This window comes from Mixophyes fleayi, chromosome 9 (assembly GCF_038048845.1).
Source record: "Mixophyes fleayi isolate aMixFle1 chromosome 9, aMixFle1.hap1, whole genome shotgun sequence".
In the NCBI taxonomy this organism is placed as follows: Eukaryota; Metazoa; Chordata; class Amphibia; order Anura; family Limnodynastidae; genus Mixophyes; species Mixophyes fleayi.
This window is the reverse complement of record NC_134410.1, coordinates 60,299,341-60,319,477: the sequence shown is the minus strand read 5'-3', so window position 1 is coordinate 60,319,477 and position 20,137 is coordinate 60,299,341. Positions and strand designations below refer to the sequence as shown.

Below are 20,137 nucleotides of genomic sequence, written 5' to 3'. Positions count from 1 at the left end.
CCCTCTCAGGATGACTCCATCAGGCAGCGTAAGCTCATCTCTCATGCCAAAGAAGGGGTGCAAATCTCGTGAGATTTCCATAGAAAACTGGGTCCACCCTTGTAATATGATTTGAGACAGCCATTGGCACAGATTGTCTGCCAAGGTTTCATGATGAAGCTCCTCCATTCGGTTGGAGGATAGTATTTGCACAGACATGACGTCATATTCATCCTCAACTGGTGGACACTGTCAGGCAAGTATGCCCAGGAGAGGGCATCAGCCACAAACAATTCTTTGTCACGCTTGTATACAACATCCAGAAGGTATATCTGTAACTAGAACATCATTCACTGTATGTGGGCAGTAGCATTATGCAGAGGCTTCCTCAGTATGGTGATGAGTGGCTGATGGTCTGTCTCAACAGTGACAGGATGTTTATATATAAAGTCGTGAAACTTGTGAGAGGCAAATACTAACGCCAAAAGTTCTTTTACGATCTGTGCATATCGTGATTCAGTCTCAGTAAGTCCTCTGGAGGAGAAGGCTATGGGCCTGTTATTTTAGAGGCAAACAGCACCCAGTCCGCGTTGTGAGGCATCTGTAGAGATCACCACCAGTAAATGCACATTAAAGTACAGCAGTACTGGAGGTCTTGTTAAAATGTATTTTAATTTTGTAACTGCAGCCTGCTGTTCGCTTCATTCAGCACCATTCTGTATCTTGGTGTAGGAGCCGTCTTAGCGATGCCGTTGTTTCACTGTAGTTGAAAAGAAATTTTGACAGGTAGTTTTTCATTCCCAGGATTCGCTGAAGACTGAGTTTGTCTTCAGGGTACGACATTTGTTGAATGGCTGCTGTTTTTTCAGGTTCTGGCTTGACCCCCTTGTCAGTGAGGAGGTGCCCCACATATAAAACTTTCAAAACCCGTAACTTATATTTGTCTGGGATGAGCTTTAAGTTTATGGCACGGATCCTTTCCAACACCTGACGGAGGCGTTCATTATGTTCTTATATGTTACGACCCCCAGATAAGGATGTCGTCCACCATGATTTCACACGGGTATCCTGCAAACAGCTGTTGCATGCATCATTGGAAAAGTTCACTGTTGGTGGTCCAGCCATGAGGCATGCACAGATAGGCATATCGTCCAGCGGATGTCATGAACGCAGTGAGTTTGGATGACTCTTTGTCCAGCGGTATCTCCCAAACTCTGCATTTAGCATCCAGGGTGCTGAAGATTTTTGCCTCAGACATGTTAGCAATAACTTGTTCGACCACTCTCAATGGGTGTCGAGACCTCAGCAGTGTTTGTTTAGGTGCACAGGGTCTATGTATATTCTGACTGATCTGTCTTTTTTCACTGCAGCTACCATGAGTGAGAACCACTACGTTGCTTCTTTTATTGGGGTAATTATACCGAGCCTTTCCATGTGGTCTAGTTCAGCAAGAACTTTGTCCATCATGGCAATGGGGATACATCTGGGTGCACAGACTGTGGGGACTATTGACTCATCCAGTCGCATGTGGTAAATAAAAGGGAGTTTACCAATAGTATCACCGTCAAACAGATCTTTGAATTCCTTTAGTTCTGGAGTTTCTGGCTATACCATATGGAATTTAGATCCCAGGTATATCAAGCCCAGTTTAACGCCATCAGGCAGTCCTAGTTAGGGGAGGGCAGGCAGACTTTAGTCCGGTGGCCAAGCACAAAGCACTGGCCCATAAGTAGCGGTCCATCCTTAAAGGTTGGTTTTTGGTACAATATATATTTATCTATATAAAAAGAGGCTATTTTAGTGTAGCTTAATCCATATATATATTTTTATGCCCAGGCTCTGGGGGGCCTGGGCACCTTAGACAGTGTAACCCTCTATGATGTAGGATGGTTATCATTTAAGACAAATACGCAGGCAATACTGTGTGCACTACTGTTAGGTGCACACAGTTCTGCCTTCACGAGCAGTACACGGTGAAGCGGGACATACCTCCCAACTGTCCTAAGCGAAACAGTCACCCAAATTCGGGACTGTCCCACCAGATTCAGGACAGTTGTCAGACTGTCCTGCTTTCTCCTACCTGTTCTTTTCACTTTCACCACTTGTGGCTGCTGGTTACTTTAGCTCACTTGCTGGTTGTCTGGATCCTGGAATATTGGAGGACCTATTTGGGAAAAAAATAGGTTCATAAAATTTAGAAAACTCCAACCAGTCCCAGTGTTAAATCAATAGCACCCACATTTTATAATTAGGCCTCCCTCCAGCCATAACATTAAAATAATAATTATCACATTTGCTAAATAGATCTCTTTCCATCCAACCAATCCTGACATTAGATAGCAAACACATTTAATATATAAACTTATTTCCCTCCCTCCAAACAGCCCCAGCAACAATTGAAATAGCTTTATATTTAACAAATATTACCATTTCCCACAACAATCACAGGCATTAAATAATACATAATCACATTTAATAAATAGATCTCATTTTCCACAAACAGCCCACAATCAATAAATAGCTCCCGAACCACCCCTGCATTAAATTAAAGGTCCAATTACCCCATTGTAAATTCATAGGCCCCGCTATTAAATTAAATTGCCCCATCACCCCACAAATAAAATAGCCCCATCTGCATTCCACAATTAAATGAATAGCATACCTCCCACATTATATTAAGACCCCTCTCCCTCCCACACTACATTCATTAACTGGCCCCCACACACACTGCATTCATTTAATGACCCCCACACACTGCATTCATTTACTGGCCCCCCCACACACACACATTCATTTACTGGCCCTCCCCCAAACACACACTGCATTTATTTACTGGCCCCTACACACTACATTCATTTACTGCCCCCCCCCCACACACTACATTCATATGCTGACTCCTCACACACGCACACTACATTCATATGCTGACACAAACACACACTACATTCATATGTTGACCCCTCACACACACACACTACATTCATATGCTGACCCCTCACACACACACACACACAAACACAAACACACTACATGCATATGCTGCCCCCTCACACACACACACTACATTCATATGTTGACCCCACACACACACACACACACACACACACACACACACACTACATTCATATGCTGACCCCTCACACACACACACTACATTCATATGCTGCCCCCTCACACACACAAACTACATTCACATGCTGACACACACACACACACACACACTACATTCATATGCTGACACACACACACACACACACACTACATTCATATGCTGACACACACACACTACATGCTTATGCTGACACAAACCCTACATTCATATGCTGACCCCTCACAAACACACACACACACACAACACTCTACATTCATATGTTGACCCTTCACACACACACACACACACACTACATTCATATGCTGACCCCTCACACACACACACTACATTCATATGCTGACACAAACACTACATTCATATGCTGAGACACACACTACATTGATATGCTGACACAAACACACACACACTACCGCACACCGCTTACTTACCTGGTTCCATCCGCGTGTCGCCGTTTCTTCCTCTCTTCTTCAAACATGGGACAGCACCAGTCATGTGGTGCGCGTCCCATGTGACTACAGTAGAGAAGCACACAGAGTAGGAGGGAGGGGGGACGGATCAAGGATCCGTGGTGAACGGGAGAAGGTGACTGGTCCCGGGGGAGGGGCCAGCCACCTAGCCTGACTGTAGGGACCAGCCCAAAGTAATTTTTTTTTTGTCCGGCTCAGCCCGCCCGTGGTCCTAGTAGTGGTCTGATGTCACAATCATCAATGTGAAACTGTAATGGCGCACACGTGAACTCTAGTTTTGTGCTTGAAAGTCTTTGACAAGATGTCGCACTTTGCACCAGTGTCAATTTTTATTTTCAATATGTTTGCATTGTGTTTGACACAAAGGCTAGTAAAGATTTCTCCCTTTCCAGTGACTAGATCTACACTCTCACAATATATTGCTGTGGCCGGGTCCCCCGAGTACCAGCGGCCAACTTGAAATGGTCTCCGGTGCTGGGAATTAACCCTCCCGACGCTAGGCAACGCGGGCATAAGCAAGTGTGTAGATGTATTAAATGTAAACAAAAATTATGGTCATGCGTGCGCTGCAGCCCTGGCTGGATAGCACCCAGCACTGCAGCAACGAAGGGGTTAAATTAAATAATAATAAATGTGTATGTAAATAAATGTATGTGTGCTGCAACGCCTGTAGTGAGCCGGCGTGCAGCAAGGGTTAAACCCCGGCACCTAGGGCAATGTAAATGTGTAAAATGTAGATGTATGTGTAATGTACATTTCTAAAAAATAGGAAAGACCTTACCCTGTCCATGCTGGTTCAGCAGGTGCTGCAAAGGCAACCCTGGATCCTTCACCCCCCCCCCAGCAGCCAGCTTCAGCGGTTGCCGGAGGGACTTCCACACTAGCCCCCTGCAATCAAACAACTTCGGGAGGTGCAGCGCCCCCTGGGGGTCCCAGGAAGCCAAGTCCCTAGCGGGAGCTCAAAGAGCTTCAACTAGCAACAGGGCAGGGACTGTTTCCCCAGGATCTGGCTGCTCTCCCCTGGTACTATTTTCGGCCAAGGAGCAGAGCCAGACTCAGGAGCAGGGTCTCTGGAAGTAACTTTGGACAGGAGATTTAAAAGATAAATCTCTTGCCACTGACAGACAGGCACCAGGGAAGGAGAGTGGGCTGAGTCCCTCACTCCCTGGCAGCTCGTGGACAGGGGGAAAAGTATACTCTCCCCTGCCACTAGCAGCAAAGTTAAAAGGTATTAAACTTGTGCAGGCTGCATGAATCAACCCAGATTGATTAAAGGGACAGGAGGACGGTTTACCTCCTGCTAAGATTAGTCTCCAAATGTGTATAAAAAAGGCTCTGTTTTGTATTAAAAGCAGTTATTGTTGTTTCATCTGACCTGATCACTGGTACCTTCAACTAGTGTAAGAGCAAATAAACATCACTTGCTTCAAAGACCTACTTGGAAATTTCTCTATGCTGATTCCTGTGACCTACAGATTAGATCCAACTCTAATCCATTCCCAGCTGTTCTGAGAATTTGGACCCAGCTTTCCGGTACCATCGCTCTGACCACTACCCAGCAGCTCTGGCCAGTGTGATAGGTCAGGGGGAATCCATCTACAGCAACTCTGATCCATAGGAATAGGTCATAGGGTACCAGCCCAGGTGCACCAGTAATTAGCAGCGTCAGTTACCCAGAAGAAAAGTTCTGGATGCCGGTAAGGAGTGGCATTTATAAGCCTCTCCTACTGCGGTTAGAGGGCGCATTTGGGATACCGAAAGGGAACAGTGGCAAAGTAAGCCCATTCGGTTCCTAGCAACAATAGAAAGGGTGGCAAAGCGGTCCATCTTGTCACAATTGCATTGGAGTGTTCTGATACGGACTTGGTCTCCACGTTACTGACTCTATGCAACTGGCTTTTACTCAGCGTCTCACGTAGTGTGCTAGTCGTCATTGTGTATTTTGATCTGCAGCATTTTGCCAAGTGGTTCCATTTATTACATGAGTTACAGCATTTATTAAAGGCCGCCACTTTTGCCACTCAGGTGGGTGCCCGTCACAGTTTTTGCATTGCATGTATTGTGGTGGTGTGTTCTGTACACTACATACTTCCAAAACATAGTATGTCACATAGTTGTGCCTCAATACACAGTATGCCACATAATTGTGCTACAACACATAGTATACCACATAGTTGTGCTCCAATACATAGTATGCCACACAGTTGTGCCCCAATACATAGTATGGCACAAAATTATGCCCCAATACATAGTATGTAACATAGTTGTGCCCCCAATTCATAGTGTGCCTCATACTTACCTTTGAAGTCAGTACACGCGTCTTCTGTCCCACAGAAAAACCTGGGAGCTGCTTCTCTAAAGCAGCTGGTGATGGACAAAACTAAGCTGCCGCTCATGCACAGCAGTTCCGTTTCGTCTGTCTTTGGCTGCTTTAGTGAAGCAGCTGCATAACTCAGCGTGCCAGACAAAAGTGGAACGCGTGCCGGGGGTTGCCGACCCCTGGTTTATTTTGTGATCATTACGTGACTGCAGTAAACACTTTTTATCAAAGTCATTTGAATTCTGTTCATCTGGAAGGATAAATAAGCATGAAAAGCACCTTTAAATATAAAGGTATACAACATCATTTGAAGAAACTTGATATAAAATTATAAGCAAAATGATCTGAGCTGTCATGTATATAGTATCAGTATAGTGTCAGTGAACACTGAATAAAATATATGGGAATTGTAGTAGTGTATTTATTACTACAGTATAGTAACTTATTTTGCTGAAACCCATTTGAGATGAGCACACACAACTTACCACAACATATATGTTGTTCTTCATTCTGTTGTTTGTTTGAATTCATTTATTATTCTTATATATTTATTGTTAATGTTTGCGCTGTATTATTATTATTATTATTATTATTATTATTATTATTAATTTTTATTTGGTGAGGGCCTTGTATGTGAGAGTGAGGAGCTTGACGAGGATTCTGTAGGGGAAGGGGAGCCAGTGAAGGGCTAGGTAGAGGGGGGAGACAGAAGAGGAGCGGCGAGAAAGGAAGATAAGCATAGTGGCTGCGTTAAGAACAGAACGAAGGGGAGCGAGATGAGAGTGGGGGAGGCCAGTGAGGAGAAGGTTGCAGTAGTCCAAGCGGGAGATGATCAGAGAGTGGATAAGACATTTGGTGGCATCTTGGGAGAGGAAGGGCCGAATGTGTGCGATGTTACGCAGCTGGAAGCGGTAGGATTTAGCAAGAGAGAGAATGTGAGGGGCAAAGGAGAGAGAGGAGTCGAGGATGACACCGAGGCAGCGAAGTTGGGGGACAGGGGAGATAGAGGAGGAGCAGACAGTGATTGAGAGGTCAGAGGGGGAGGAAATATGAGGGGGAGGAAAGACAATGAGTTTGGTTTTGGTGAGGTTGAGTTTAAGGAATCTAGAGGACATCCAGGAGGAGATGGCAGAGAGGCAGGCGGACACCCTAGAGAGGAGGGAGGGAGAGAGATCAGGAGAGGAGAGATAGAGTTGAGTGTCATCAGCATAAAGGTGGTACTTGAGGCCGTAGGAGCTGATGAGTTCACCCAGGGAAGAGGTGTATAGAGAGAAGAGTAAGGGTCCTAGAACAGAGCCCTGAGGGACCCCGACTGAAAGGGTGGAAGGGGGGGAGAAAGACCCAGAGGTGGTGACAGAGAAAGAACGGTCAGCCAGGTAAGAGGTGAACCAGGACAGGACAGGGCCGGAGAGACCAAAGGACTGGAGGGTGTGGAGCAGGAGGGGGTGGTCGACGGTGTCAAAAGCAGCAGAAAGATCAAGGAGGATAAGAAGGGAGAAGTGGCCCCTGGCTTTAGCAGAGAGGAGGTCATTGGTAACTTTAGCCAGGGCAGTTTCGGTGGAGTGAAGGGGGCGGAAACCAGACTGGAGAGGATCAAGGAGGGAGTGAACAGAAAGGTAGGAGGTGAGACGGCTGCAGACGAGCCTTTCGAGTAATTTGGAGGCAAAGGGGAGAAGAGATATGGGGCGATAGTTAGAGAGAGAAGTGGGGTCGAGATTAGGTTTCTTAAGAATGGGAGATACGAGAGCATGTTTAAAGGAAGAGGGGAAGATGCCGGTGGAGAGGGAAAGATTAAAGAGGTGAGCGAGGTGGGAGCAGGTGGTGGGGGAAAGGGAGCGAAGAAGGTGGGAGGGGATAGGATCCAGGGGACAGGTAGAAGGGGGGGAGGAAGAGATGAGGGAGTGGACTTCTTCACCCGTGGTGGGGCGGAAGGAGTGAAGGGAAACGTGGCTAGGGGGAGAGGACGGAAGAGTAGGGGGGGTGGACGAGAGAGTGGAGGAGGAGATGTAAAGTCAGATGGACTCGATTTTAGAGGAGAAAAAGGAGGCGAAGTCGGTGGCAGTCAGGGAGGAGGGGGGGAGGGGGAGGAGAAGGGGCCAGGAGAGAGCTGAAGGTGGCGAAGAGGCGGCGGGGGTTAGAGAACTGGGAAGAGATGAGGGATTTAAAGAAAGATTGCTTGGCGAGCGAGAGTGCAGAGCTGTAAGAGGAGAGGATGAACTTAAAGTGGAGAAAGTCAGCCAGGGAGCGGGATTTTCTCCAGAGGCCGTACGGGTGCATTTTTGAAGGAAGCGGGTAAATTTGGAGTGCCAGGGTTGGGGTTTAGAGCAGCGAGGGTGGACGGAGTGGGCGGGGGAAACCGCATCGAGTGCGGAGGTGAGGGTGTGATTGTAGAGGGAGACCGCCTGGTTGGGGCAGGCCTGGGAGGAAAGGGGAGAAAGGAGAGTATCGAGAGAGGAGGACAGAGTGGCTGGATCAAGAGTGTCAAGATTGCGAATGGACAGAGTAGGTTTGGGCTGGGGGCGGGGAGCAGGTGAAGAGGAGAGTGAGAAGGAGAGGAGATGGTGGTCAGATAGAGGAAAGGGAGAAATGGAGAAGTCAGAGAGACTACAAAGGTAGGAGAAGACAAGATCAAGGGAGTGACCAAGGCAGTGGGTAGAGGAAGAGGTCCACTGAGTGAGACCAAGAGAGGAAGAAAGGGTGAGCAGTTTGCAGGAGGCGGGGTCGGTGGGGTTGTCGATGGGGAAGTTAAAGTCGCCGAGGATGATGGAGGGGAGGTCAGAGGATAGGTGGTGGGGAAGCCAGGCAGCAAAGTGGTCAAGGAAAAGGGAGGTGGGGCCAGGGGGGCGGTAGATGACAGTGACGCGGAGATGGATGTGGTAGAAGAGGCGGATAGAGTGGGCTTCAAAGGAGGAGAAGGAGAGGGAGGGTTCAGGAGGGATGACACGAAAAGTACAGGTGGAGGAAAGGAGGAAGCCCACTCCACCGCCAGGGCGGGCCCCGGGTCTGGCGGAGTGGGTGAAGGAGAGGCCACCATAGGAGAGGGCAGCAGGGGAGGCAGTGTCTGAATCAAGGAGCCAGGTTTCGGTAATGGCCAGAAGGTTGAGGGAGTTGGATAAAAAGAGGTCATGGATAGCAGTTAGTTTGTTACGGACGGATCTAGCATTCCAAAGGGCACAGGAGAAAGGGGGAGAGGAGAGGGGGGAGATGGAAATGAGATTAGCAAGATGAGCAGTGCGCGGGGGAATGCGGGGAGGAGAGGGGGTGGTGGGGCGGGGGTAGAGTAAGGGTATGGGGCGAGAGCGGGGAGGCATGGTAAGGAGAGAGAAGAAGAGGGAGGGCAGAATAGAGGGTGGAGGGTGGGTGACCTAGGAAGAAAGGGAAGAAGTCAGTTAGAGAGGCCAAGTAAGAAGGTGAGAGAGGAGGTGGCGTAAGGGCATGGAAGGCCGTGAAATGTGAGATAAAGTAGAATGACGGTTAGAGAGAGAGAGAGAGACAGCCGCAGGGGACAGGGGAGGCAAAAGACGTGAGCAAGGGAGTGAAAAGAGTGAGAGTGAGATAAGGACGGTAAGATAGGCCTAAGATGGAGGTGAGAGAGGATGAGGCATAGGAGTATGGCAGGCCGTGTAGTATGAGCTGAGGGGAGTGACTGAGGGCAAATGCGACAAAGAGATATATGAGTATGCAAAGAACATGGGAGAGAGATGAGTAAGTATAAGGCAAGGGCATGAGCAAAAACAGAGGACAGTAAATAACCGTAAATAACAGTAAATAAAGAAAAATAATAAGTAAATAAAATTTGTCTGTTTATTCCTTTTATCTCATTTGGTTCTCTTCATTAGTTTTCAGTTTGCTTTATCATTATTTTTCACTGTTTGCTGTATGTTTATTTTTTATTTTCTTTATCCATATACTAATTTTTCTTTTGTCTTACTATACATTATTCATGTCCTATTATCCTCAATTCCAACACCTTTCATTTCAAATATCTGTATTCATTCTATTTTCTTTTTCCATTCTACTTACATTATTTCACCCAAATATATACTAGTACAGACCCCAATTCTGACAAATTCTCCACACCTTTTCTCACCTCTTCTTTATCACTCATCTATTAAAATCTCATCCACATAATCCTTCTCTACATACCATACATATATCCCTCTATCTGCACATCCACATTTTAATATTACAAACACATAATTATTCACCTACAATATCCATTTCACCTTAGTGTATCTCCTGTATAACTTTCATCCCACTTTATATTATCCCATCTTCACATATACCTAATAACTGCATCTCATCCTCCATCCATCCCACATCTCTCCATCTCCCACTGATTGTCACACTCTCTATCCTTCTCTTCCCCTCTGCTGCTCTTTTCCCAATCTCTCCCTTGTTTCATTTTTTCCCTATTCTGCATACTTTACTTACTCTCCATATATCTTTTACTTATAAACCAAACAACATCCTTTATTCAGTCCTCTCCTGATATGTTTTTCTGTGCATCCTAACAGCTAACACCATCCATCAATGAATGTAATGTACACAATATAGCAGTTTACAAGTCCTTGTGTACTATGAAATAGTTTATGCATTTTCTAAACTACTGCATTATTGGTCCAAAGTATAATACCTAAAATATGATTAAATATAATTTTTATGGTATGACCCTTTTTATTTTTTAAAAGTACTGTTCATTTAATTATTTTTTTAGAATACTGAAATACGTTTTTTCATTATGTGCTCTGTGTTACTGCATAGGACAGTGCTATAGGTTTCTGTAATTTTCCATGTTCTACATGACATTTTTGGAAATAGTATAAATAAACAGACAGCAGTGGTCCATAGTACAATACATAATACATTATTACACTAATCATAATAATAGAAAGACATCTACTAATTAACACATTATACACAGATAACTTGGTAATGCAGATAAAGTTATATACAGGACACTGAGTAAGAGAAAAGGTAATGTCCAACATGAAGTAGTCCTAGGCTCAAGATAACAAAGCCGGGGAAGGATGACTAGAGGTACAGCGGGTGATTCAAGGAGAACACAAGGAAAGGGGCTCAGTTTTTGAGAGCTAACATTCTAACATCCGCTATTAATAAATTAGAAATCTCTCTCATTTTCAATCTCTCCATACTAATGTGAAGGCGTCACTATGCTCTAAATCAGTGATGGGCAACAGGCAGCCCTCCAAGTCACCACCTGTGGCCCCCAGCTCTTTCCTTCTTTATGCCACATTGGACAGTTCTCAGCCTTACAGACATCACATTGCATTGTCACATTTATTTGTAATAGCTTGTAACACTTATTTGTCTCACAATAAAATGATTGCTGATATATTATTACACAGTGTTCTCTTTATTTGAGTAAACGTAAAATACGTGTAATTTGAGGCCTTTTTGAAGGCTAGAGGGTTGGACCTGCGGACGTTGAAGGGTATCAAAAGTGTATGGTTTGAAGTTTGTCCCTCACTGCTCTAGATGTGTGTGCTGGCAATACAGTCAAGGCCATTGGGTCCCTGTAGTCTTAACTGACCTCTGCCACCAAAACCTTAATTTGGCTCTGTCCTCTTCTATTATTTTACAGGGAAGAGCAGATATTTTTTTCTACTTGACCTTTAAAAAGTATTAATAAAGTAAAAAAGTAAATGAAATAAACATAAAACTACTCCTATTTTGCCCTATTTGTCAAATATGGTAAATACAGCCCTGGCCAGCATAACATCAGTTGGCAAGACTAAACTTCTGCAACTGTTTCCAGTGGTGGGGAAAATGTACATGTAGATATCCTCTTTAGTTATATCTATTATTAACTCCAAACCACTACAAAAAACCATAAAAGCATTAAATGTGTTTGCCGTAGTTCTGAATGATGCAATCTGCTTCCAATCAAGACATGTTATCATTCTAAGGAAAACAGCATTGAAGTAGATGCAACATCCTATTCACAAAAAATGCAAAGCACACATGGGGACTGACTGGGCAGCCAATCAAACAGCTCCCCAGGAGCTAATATGCAGCTGTGCGGTCATGTGACCACTCTTTAAACTACCCGTCCTGACACTCAGAAGCATTCACAGTAAAAGAATGACTGACAGAAGAAGCTGCATGGAGTGGTGGAGCGCGGCTGAGCGCACCGCTCCTGACAGACACAGAAAGACAAGACTTCTCTGCACTGAGCTAAGGGTTAACAATGAAGAATGTATTATTTCTCTTACTCAGTACACTACATAACATTCTTATTCTGTAGGCATATAAGTGATGTTATGTTTTATAGGACAAGAAAATCAATCTGTACCTAATGTTACAGATAGTCCTGAAACTGCGCATGGTGGACAGATGGAAGCATTCAAACATCCAAGTCCTTTTGCAGGAAGAAGGAGCTTTATCTTATTTAACTAATCCTGCAAAAATAAAATAGCTTTTTTTGCATGTTGGTGCAAAATAGGAGCACAGATGCATCTAGTCCATACTCAACAAGGAATGCCCTTGATCTGCCTACTCTTCCCATGGGCTGATACATACTTTTGCACATCCACAAACTCCACCATCTTGGCCCGGAAACCCAAGACTGCCCTGTAAAATGGGTTTCATTGAGCAAAAGTTGGTGCATAACGTCACCAACAAGACCCTGTCTTTGTGCACCTTTACGGTTCCAAAATGAATATAGTGAATAATATAGTGTAAATATTATTGTTTTCAGCTATTCATTACTTCACAAGCTTCTAATTTATTGATTCACACCAGCCTTTTTTTGTATATTTCATTTTTAATCGATTAGCATTTTCAAGAATACCATTTACAGGATACAAACTGATCAAGATCGATGGCCGTGAGGTTACCAGGGTAAGCGTTACGTTTCCTATAAATGCATCATAGATAATTGTCAGATACCTGCCATATTCTTGACATTCAACATAATTGGAGATAACAATAATGTATAATAACGATAGAGCAAGTGTTTGAGTTTACTTATCAGCACCTATCATTATTCCCATTTGCTCAGGAAAGCATCAACTGTAACTAAACTCCAGCTTATAGGCACTGTTACCACAATAATGCTATCTGCATTATTGTACATAGTACAGAGAAATGCACATATAAGACATAGTTAAATGTTATCTCTCTGTAGGTTATAAGATAACTTAGGGAGTGGTGTATGTTGAGTTTGTCTGCCCTCTGTCATTTTCAATTTGTCCACCCCAAGCATTGTCTCAAAGGCATGTCTGGATAAGGACAAACCCAATGGCAATACAGGGCAAGGTAAGATGGAAGCAGAAAGCTAGTTACACAATAATATAGGGCTAGGAAAAGCCCAGTAAGAGGAATAAAATAATTAAATAGAAATGACCATTACACTGATAAGGTAACAGTGAATTTTGCTCTAAGAAACCAATTTTTTTTTTTTTAATACTGTTAAATTGGTAACATTGCATGAGAAATAACATAAAAAAACAAACAAAAAAACAGAAACAGTTAAGAACAAACAGGTAAAGTACAAATAACTTTGTGCAAAACTTTGTATAGCGTTGACAACTGGCTTGCCCTGGGAATGCACTTACATAAAATGTAAAGAGTTTCTGGATACCACTAGCATTGATACGCATTTTAACATGTACCAGGAAAAGGAAGGGGAGAGAAAATAGAAAGAAGGAAGAGCAGTGGGGGAGGTAGAGGTGAAAGGTGGGGAGTGGAAAAGGTTGTAGAGAATAGAAAGGGGAAAATGGCCCATAGAGTGAGGAGCAATGAGAAGGTAGAATAGAAATAGGTAGCATCTGCCTGAGGCAAAGGCCTGTCTAGTAATGGAGCAGTGGTTGATTATAGTAAGAGGCACAGGGGCCCAGAATTTGTGAAAGAAAATGGAGGAACCCCTTAGGATGCTGGTAATATGTTCCATTCGGTTGCAGAATGAGTGTAGTGTCGGCAGAGAGGGTTTCTTCTATGAGACTGTGATCTGAGTTTTATGGGATAAATATGCATAGTGCTTTAATGCACAAAGCTGACCTGTTTCTCAATGTAAATGCACAAGGACGGGGACATTAAGTGATGTACAAATTTTGGAGGGGAGAGGAGATGGAAGGCTTATCTTAGAAAATGTACTTAGCTCGCATAAAACAATGTTAGACATATTATGTTGCACCCCACTTATTCTCAAAGCATTCTGACAAGCAGATGTTACAGAGCTGTTTACTCAGTAATACATGAAAAAGAGTCTGCCGAAACTGACAGGCTATCCGCATCCAGCGCTAAGTACCATTCTATGTACTCTCAGGGGAAAAGCGCAAACTTCCATGATGTTAAGTGCTAAGTTTACTGGGCATGAGCACTGAGATATTACTATTTGTCAGTGCCCATTAGGACTATAGTACTGCCTTACGCACACTATACAATACAGGAGATAAATTACTGCAAAGAGACAAAGTATATTCCTGTGCTTGTATGGAAATTAAATGTCCATATTTCCAGGATCTCCTCACTAAAAATGTGAGACCTATACCAAATGGTGAAAGTGGCAATTATATGGAGTGAAAACATTTCTGTTTTCACAAATGCGCCTCTATTTTACCACCTCCTACGTACACCAAGTGCACAACCATATTCCCGTTTTGAAACTGCTCCCCAGAAAATCAATCTGTGACTAGTTTTATAGGATTGGAGTGCGAATGTATATGCGCATGGTGAAAAGAATAAAAATGTCACTTCAAAGTCACCCCAACTAACACTTTACAACCACCATCACCTTTATTTTTTTTAAAGCCTCCTCCCCTCTAAAATAATACTTGGTTTAGCCTTCAATTAAATTAGACATCTGGGGGTAAATGTATGAACCTCCGGATTCTTCATCTCCGGCAAGTTCAGCGTCTTCAGCGCTTAAATTTAAAGCGGCGCTGCCTTGTAAAGGGCTTCCCTTTACAAGGCAGCGCCGCTTTAAATTTAAGCGCTTAAGACGCTGAACTCGCCGGAGATGAAGAATCCGGAGGTTCATACATTTAACCCCTGGACTTTCTTAATGACGTGCCACATTTTTTTATGCTTTTTAATCCAAAGGGAAATCTCCTTAATTTTTGATCCAGATGGAAATCTACGGTAGATCATTTTTATTACAAAGGGAAAAATTGTAACTCAATGGGAAATGCCCTTAATTCACAATCTACACCATTTCCAAACAGAACTGTACTTAATTTATAATCCGCATGGAAACACAAAAAAGATGAACGTCTTTCTTAAAGAGAACACAAACAAAAAATAAACACAAAGCTTGATGCTAGCTGCTGCACTCACAGAACGAGAGAAGAATCAATTGACTGGGACTCCCTTTAGCCGCTCAGCCAAACACAAGTGATTTTCCATGATAGTCGTGTTGTGAGTTGTGTGGCTGGTGGTTAGGGGAATCCTGGGGACTCCCTGCTTCGATTAACAGAATCTTATTGATGTATGGATAAAACAATTAGCAATGCTGTGCAGCTCTATAGAAATTAATGGAATAAATACTGTACGCAATGCAAACGCAGAATGAACGCAAATGGGTATAGAAACATAGAATGGATTTTAATTTCAGATGTGTTTGCATGCATTGAACTTGCATTAAAAACAGTGATTAAAAGCCAGTGGATAGCCAGGTTTAATCTGATTTGTATCCACTGTGTTTGAAATGAATAATCTGAGTTTTCACATTCATTTTCTACGGACACCATAATTTGGCAGGTGGCCCAGGTTACTGTTATTTTTTAATTTGTTGCAACAATGTTGAATGTTTCAGGAGACAGTTAACCATTACTGCTGCAAAGAAGCAAAGTTTAACTGGTTTTCTTTGGCCATAACAAAAAATGTTAAATATGTTATGATTCAGATCATCTTATTTTGAGTTTGGAGAAAATATTTTAATTTTGTCTTATGTGTAAGTGTGAAAAATTTCCCTCTGATGATTGTGGCATGTTTGGTTGAAGCAATATATATATATATATATATAATATGACCAGACAGACAAGGAATATTTATACTTTCACTTATGTATCAAGGCAAAAAGAACTAGCACCATGTCCAATTTCAGAGATGAATCAGGTTTTCTTCTTTCAACTTATAAGGCCATAACATCAGAAATTCTCCTTAGTAACATCTTTCAAATCACAACAGAGTGCTTGTACTTAAAACATCTATAATTCTTATGAGATATCAGGAATCACTCCTTATGAAACACAAGAAGTATTTGTTCCGCTATCCATGGATACAGTGTCAGCCGATGATGAACAATGAAAGAGCAAAGAAGCAGAAGGGGCATGAACAGCAAACTTATTGTGCAAACGGATCCTCTAGGAATGTTTATGGCCTGATTTATGATTACATTTTCCCCCCAGTGTGTTGGCTTACCAACATCTTATTAGGTGGGGGGGTTGCAATGTTCACTCTAATGTGCTGTAACAATGACTGACCAGTTCTAGAATGTGGCTGCTTGGGTACCATGGGAGTTATACAATTGCACAGGAAGAACTAGAGCGCCTATTAAATCCAGGACAGCAATGACAAATGTACTTGTCTCAGTCTAAAATTGCCAACCTGCTCTTACATCTGGGTGTTTATATCAGTAGAATAATTATGTGTCTATTTCCACCAAAACAGTTAATCCAAATGTATGAAAATTCTGCATTTTAGGAAATTAAGCATAGAAGGTCAACAATTTCTCTGAGCAGAAGCAAAAACTGTCCAAGGACAAACAAGAAAATCAGTACACAGATAGTGTTAAGTATACAGATAGTAGTCGTCATTATCAAATATTTGCAAAACTGAATAATTCTCACCCTAGAATTACTGGGTGTCCAAACTGACTATCCTGGGGAAACAGGGGCACGTGGAGTACTACCTGCATCATAACACATCTATGATAATGTTAGTAAAGGATTAAGCAGATACTTGGCTGTGCATCATGGATCATGACAGATGTAGATAGCCAGTAACATTGGAATCTAAGCAGAGACTATCCCATAAAAAAAACAAAGACATGGATATAATATATGGAAGAGGCAATCAGTAATGTTAATTACTATATACTAATACCTGCATGCTGCAGTTTTATGTCTGTTGCAGTGTCAAGCTACAATATTACCAGCAGAATTTGGTTTGGGAAAGAGAAAGGTAGAGGAATGTCGGTAGTATGGATAGTATAGATTAAATCCATATTTATTGCCTGTGAAACAACCTACATTAAATTAACAAAGTGCCTTCAAATTGAGCACAAGGTCTCAGGAGGTCTCGCCAAGCAAACAACATGAAAGATCCCTCTTTAATTTGACTGAATTGGCCTTATCAGCAGAAACTGGGCCAGTTTTAAGCAATCTAACAGGGAGGCTTCACAGATTAAGTCTGTCGAGATTTAGTGTACTTATTCCAAGAAGGGCTGAGCTCATTATATTATAAGCTGTGAGTGATGTGATCAAAAAGGTTAATAAAAAGGCACCATTTTATGCGTGTATGTGTATAGAGGAAGAGTGAGGGAGAGAGAGAGAGAAAGGGAGAGAGAGGGAGGGAGAGGGAGAGAGAGAGGGAGGGAGAGAGAGAGAGAGGGAGGGAGAGAGAGAGAGAGAGAGAGAAAGAGAGAGAGAGAGAGAGAGAGAGAGAGAGAGAGAGAGAGAGAGAGAGAGAGAGAGAGAGAAGAGAGAGAGAGAGAGAGGGAGGGAGAAGGAGAGAGAGAGAGAAAGAGGAAGAGAGAGAGGGAGAGAGAGAGGGAGAGAGAGGGGGGGGGGGGAGGGGGGGGGGAGGGAAGGGGGGGGGGGAGAGGGGGGGGGGAAGGGGGGGGGGGGGAAAGAGCCTAAGGACAAAGGTCACTAAAGACAGGAGATCTGGGGAAATATAGTAAAGGAAGGAAAGCCAGCAGCAATATGAAGTGGTGCGTGTGATATCACCCACTCAGTATGACTGGCTGGAAATATATGACACTTTTACATTCCATCTGATGCACAGTGGGGCAGTGCTTGGAAATTGGGAAGCCTGGTGAGATGTTTTGTGAAGCATTTTAATCACTACTGAAACTAAAAGCCACCATCACAGTGTGTTTTGAAAGTAAATTAGTCATGTTAAAATTGATAGAATAAATAGTGGCAGCTTGTGAATGGCATTTTTAATGTTGCTCAAACTGATAAATGACATTTAACAAAAAATGTAGTCAGCAACTAACAGGTTTTTAAAATAAAGAGAGCTTAATGATTTTATGTTGGTAAGACCCTGAACCATTAAAGTGGGACCTTTACCTGCAGACAGAAAAAGCAGCCAGTATGTTCTTTAAATCCCAATTCTACCCATCAATTCATTAGGAACTAGAGACATCACTGAGGGGCGAGGTACAGCTTGGTGAAAACCCTGTATTTTGGCCAGCATATAAAATGGCTGCCTCCTCTGTCTCACCATGCGTAAATTAGGAAAGTATTTTTATTCAATTGACTGATGTTCAAATAGTAGGCAATATGGAAACCATTTTGGTACAATGGCTGCCAGCCAGGTTTCTTACCTCACAGATATCCTTCAAGTGCTTGATGTAATGACGTTCTGTGCTCATGATTTCATTGATTACATTTGCTCTCATCTGATCCCTGTTCTGGAGGGTTCTGCCAATACACAGGCAGTCGGAACTTGGGTCCAGGTGCCCATTCTGCACTTCGCTGGTCCCTTCCTCACGCCATCCTCTTGGTTTACCAGAGCTTCAAAACAAAACAAGTGTGTTAGTAAAGGGAACAGGAGGTGGCATTGAAGACTATCTTATACACAGGGCTAGATTTACATAATTGTAGCCTGTAGACAGGCATCCAGGGCTGCCAATTTATTACTGACTAATGTAATTTATACAGGCTTTGTGGCTAATTAAACCAGGTAAACCATAATGAATTTAGTCTGTCACAGAACCTGTATAAGTTATATGTGTCAGTAGCTAAAATTTAGCTGGAGACTGTGCAGAAAACCCATTATGCCCTAAGCCTCACCATATCCACTAGCCACACCTCTTTTACAGAATAGGTCCTACCAGTCACAAAGCACCATATCAAGTAAACAGCCATATGAGATCTTTCTCAATTGCTCAATTCATATTTAATTGCTAATGGAAGAAAAACAATATTTGACATACTTTACAAGTGGTGCAGATAAAATGCTGTCTCTCAGTTTCTACCCACCTTTAACACAGGCTTACTGTGAATACTGCTGAATGTAGACATGTATCTGATCAGATTCTACAAGTGTGGCCCTACAAGTAGCAATCCTTATGTGGGTGGATTAAAACTGGTTGTATGGCGTTTGTATGGAAAAGCCCTATCCCTTCCGGGGTCAATAGGACCTGTTAGTGTGGTATAGGAGTGCACACAGAGGCCTATACCTGTTATCTTCTATCACAGTTACCAACATGCCCTATAATGATCTCATCAGTTTTGACAGATGATCTTTACTGGGCATTGCAGTGATATCAGACCAATAGCTTATTTGAAAGTTTTTTTTCCCTACTATTGTGTGTTATTCCTGTTGCCTCAATAAATACTATCTAATCTTATGTTGTGGTGTGCTGGTGTAGTGATTATTCTTCTTTCTATTGATTGCTTCTAGCTACCACATTTTGATATACATGAGGACCTCAAACACTATTTATAATGTGCCACATATATACAGTTTGTAGTTACTCTTGATTTCACCACTGTCCTTTTCCTATAGTGTATTATATTTCGTTTAAAAGCTATCAATCACAAACCAGTTTCCATACAGAGGAAAATGTAGCTTATATGAAGCACAGAAAAACAGAATGCCATTGTATATATGTAGTGTTGAGGTGTACATATAGTACTACATTCTGTTTCAGAGACACACTTAAAATAGAGCATTGATTAAAACGAATGACAGTCAGTAGTTCTATTGCAGAGTGACTGTACCAGATTTCTACAGGCACATAGACTTGGCTGGTGCAATGTGTTTCAGTATGTAGAATTTGTTGACCTAGTATATACAGACAATAGTCATGACTATAGTGGTGAAAGGCAAAGGTTACCCCCCCCCCCAACACACACACACACACACACACACACACACACACACACACACACACACACTCCCCCCCTGAAAAGTAAAGCAACTTACACCATCACTGGTTTTAGTACCATGGTTGCTTTTCCAACAGTGAGTTCTAGCTGTAATAAAAGTTGCTGGGAGGAATTGAGCTGAGATGGAGCATACCTAGTAAAGTACAAAGTAGGTGTGCCTAGTTTTACAGTA

At 42.8% G+C, this 20,137-nt stretch overlaps 1 protein-coding gene across 1 annotated transcript in view; it reads right to left on the bottom strand.

Moving 5' to 3' along the window:
- The window catches only part of ARHGEF9 (Cdc42 guanine nucleotide exchange factor 9), a 288,329-nt gene that overhangs the window by 58,553 nt on the left and 209,639 nt on the right, over nt 1-20,137 (bottom strand). The window contains 2 exon segments of the mRNA XM_075184406.1: nt 18,396-18,570; nt 19,552-19,570. Of these exon segments, the coding sequence (XP_075040507.1) occupies nt 18,396-18,570; nt 19,552-19,570 (194 nt within the window).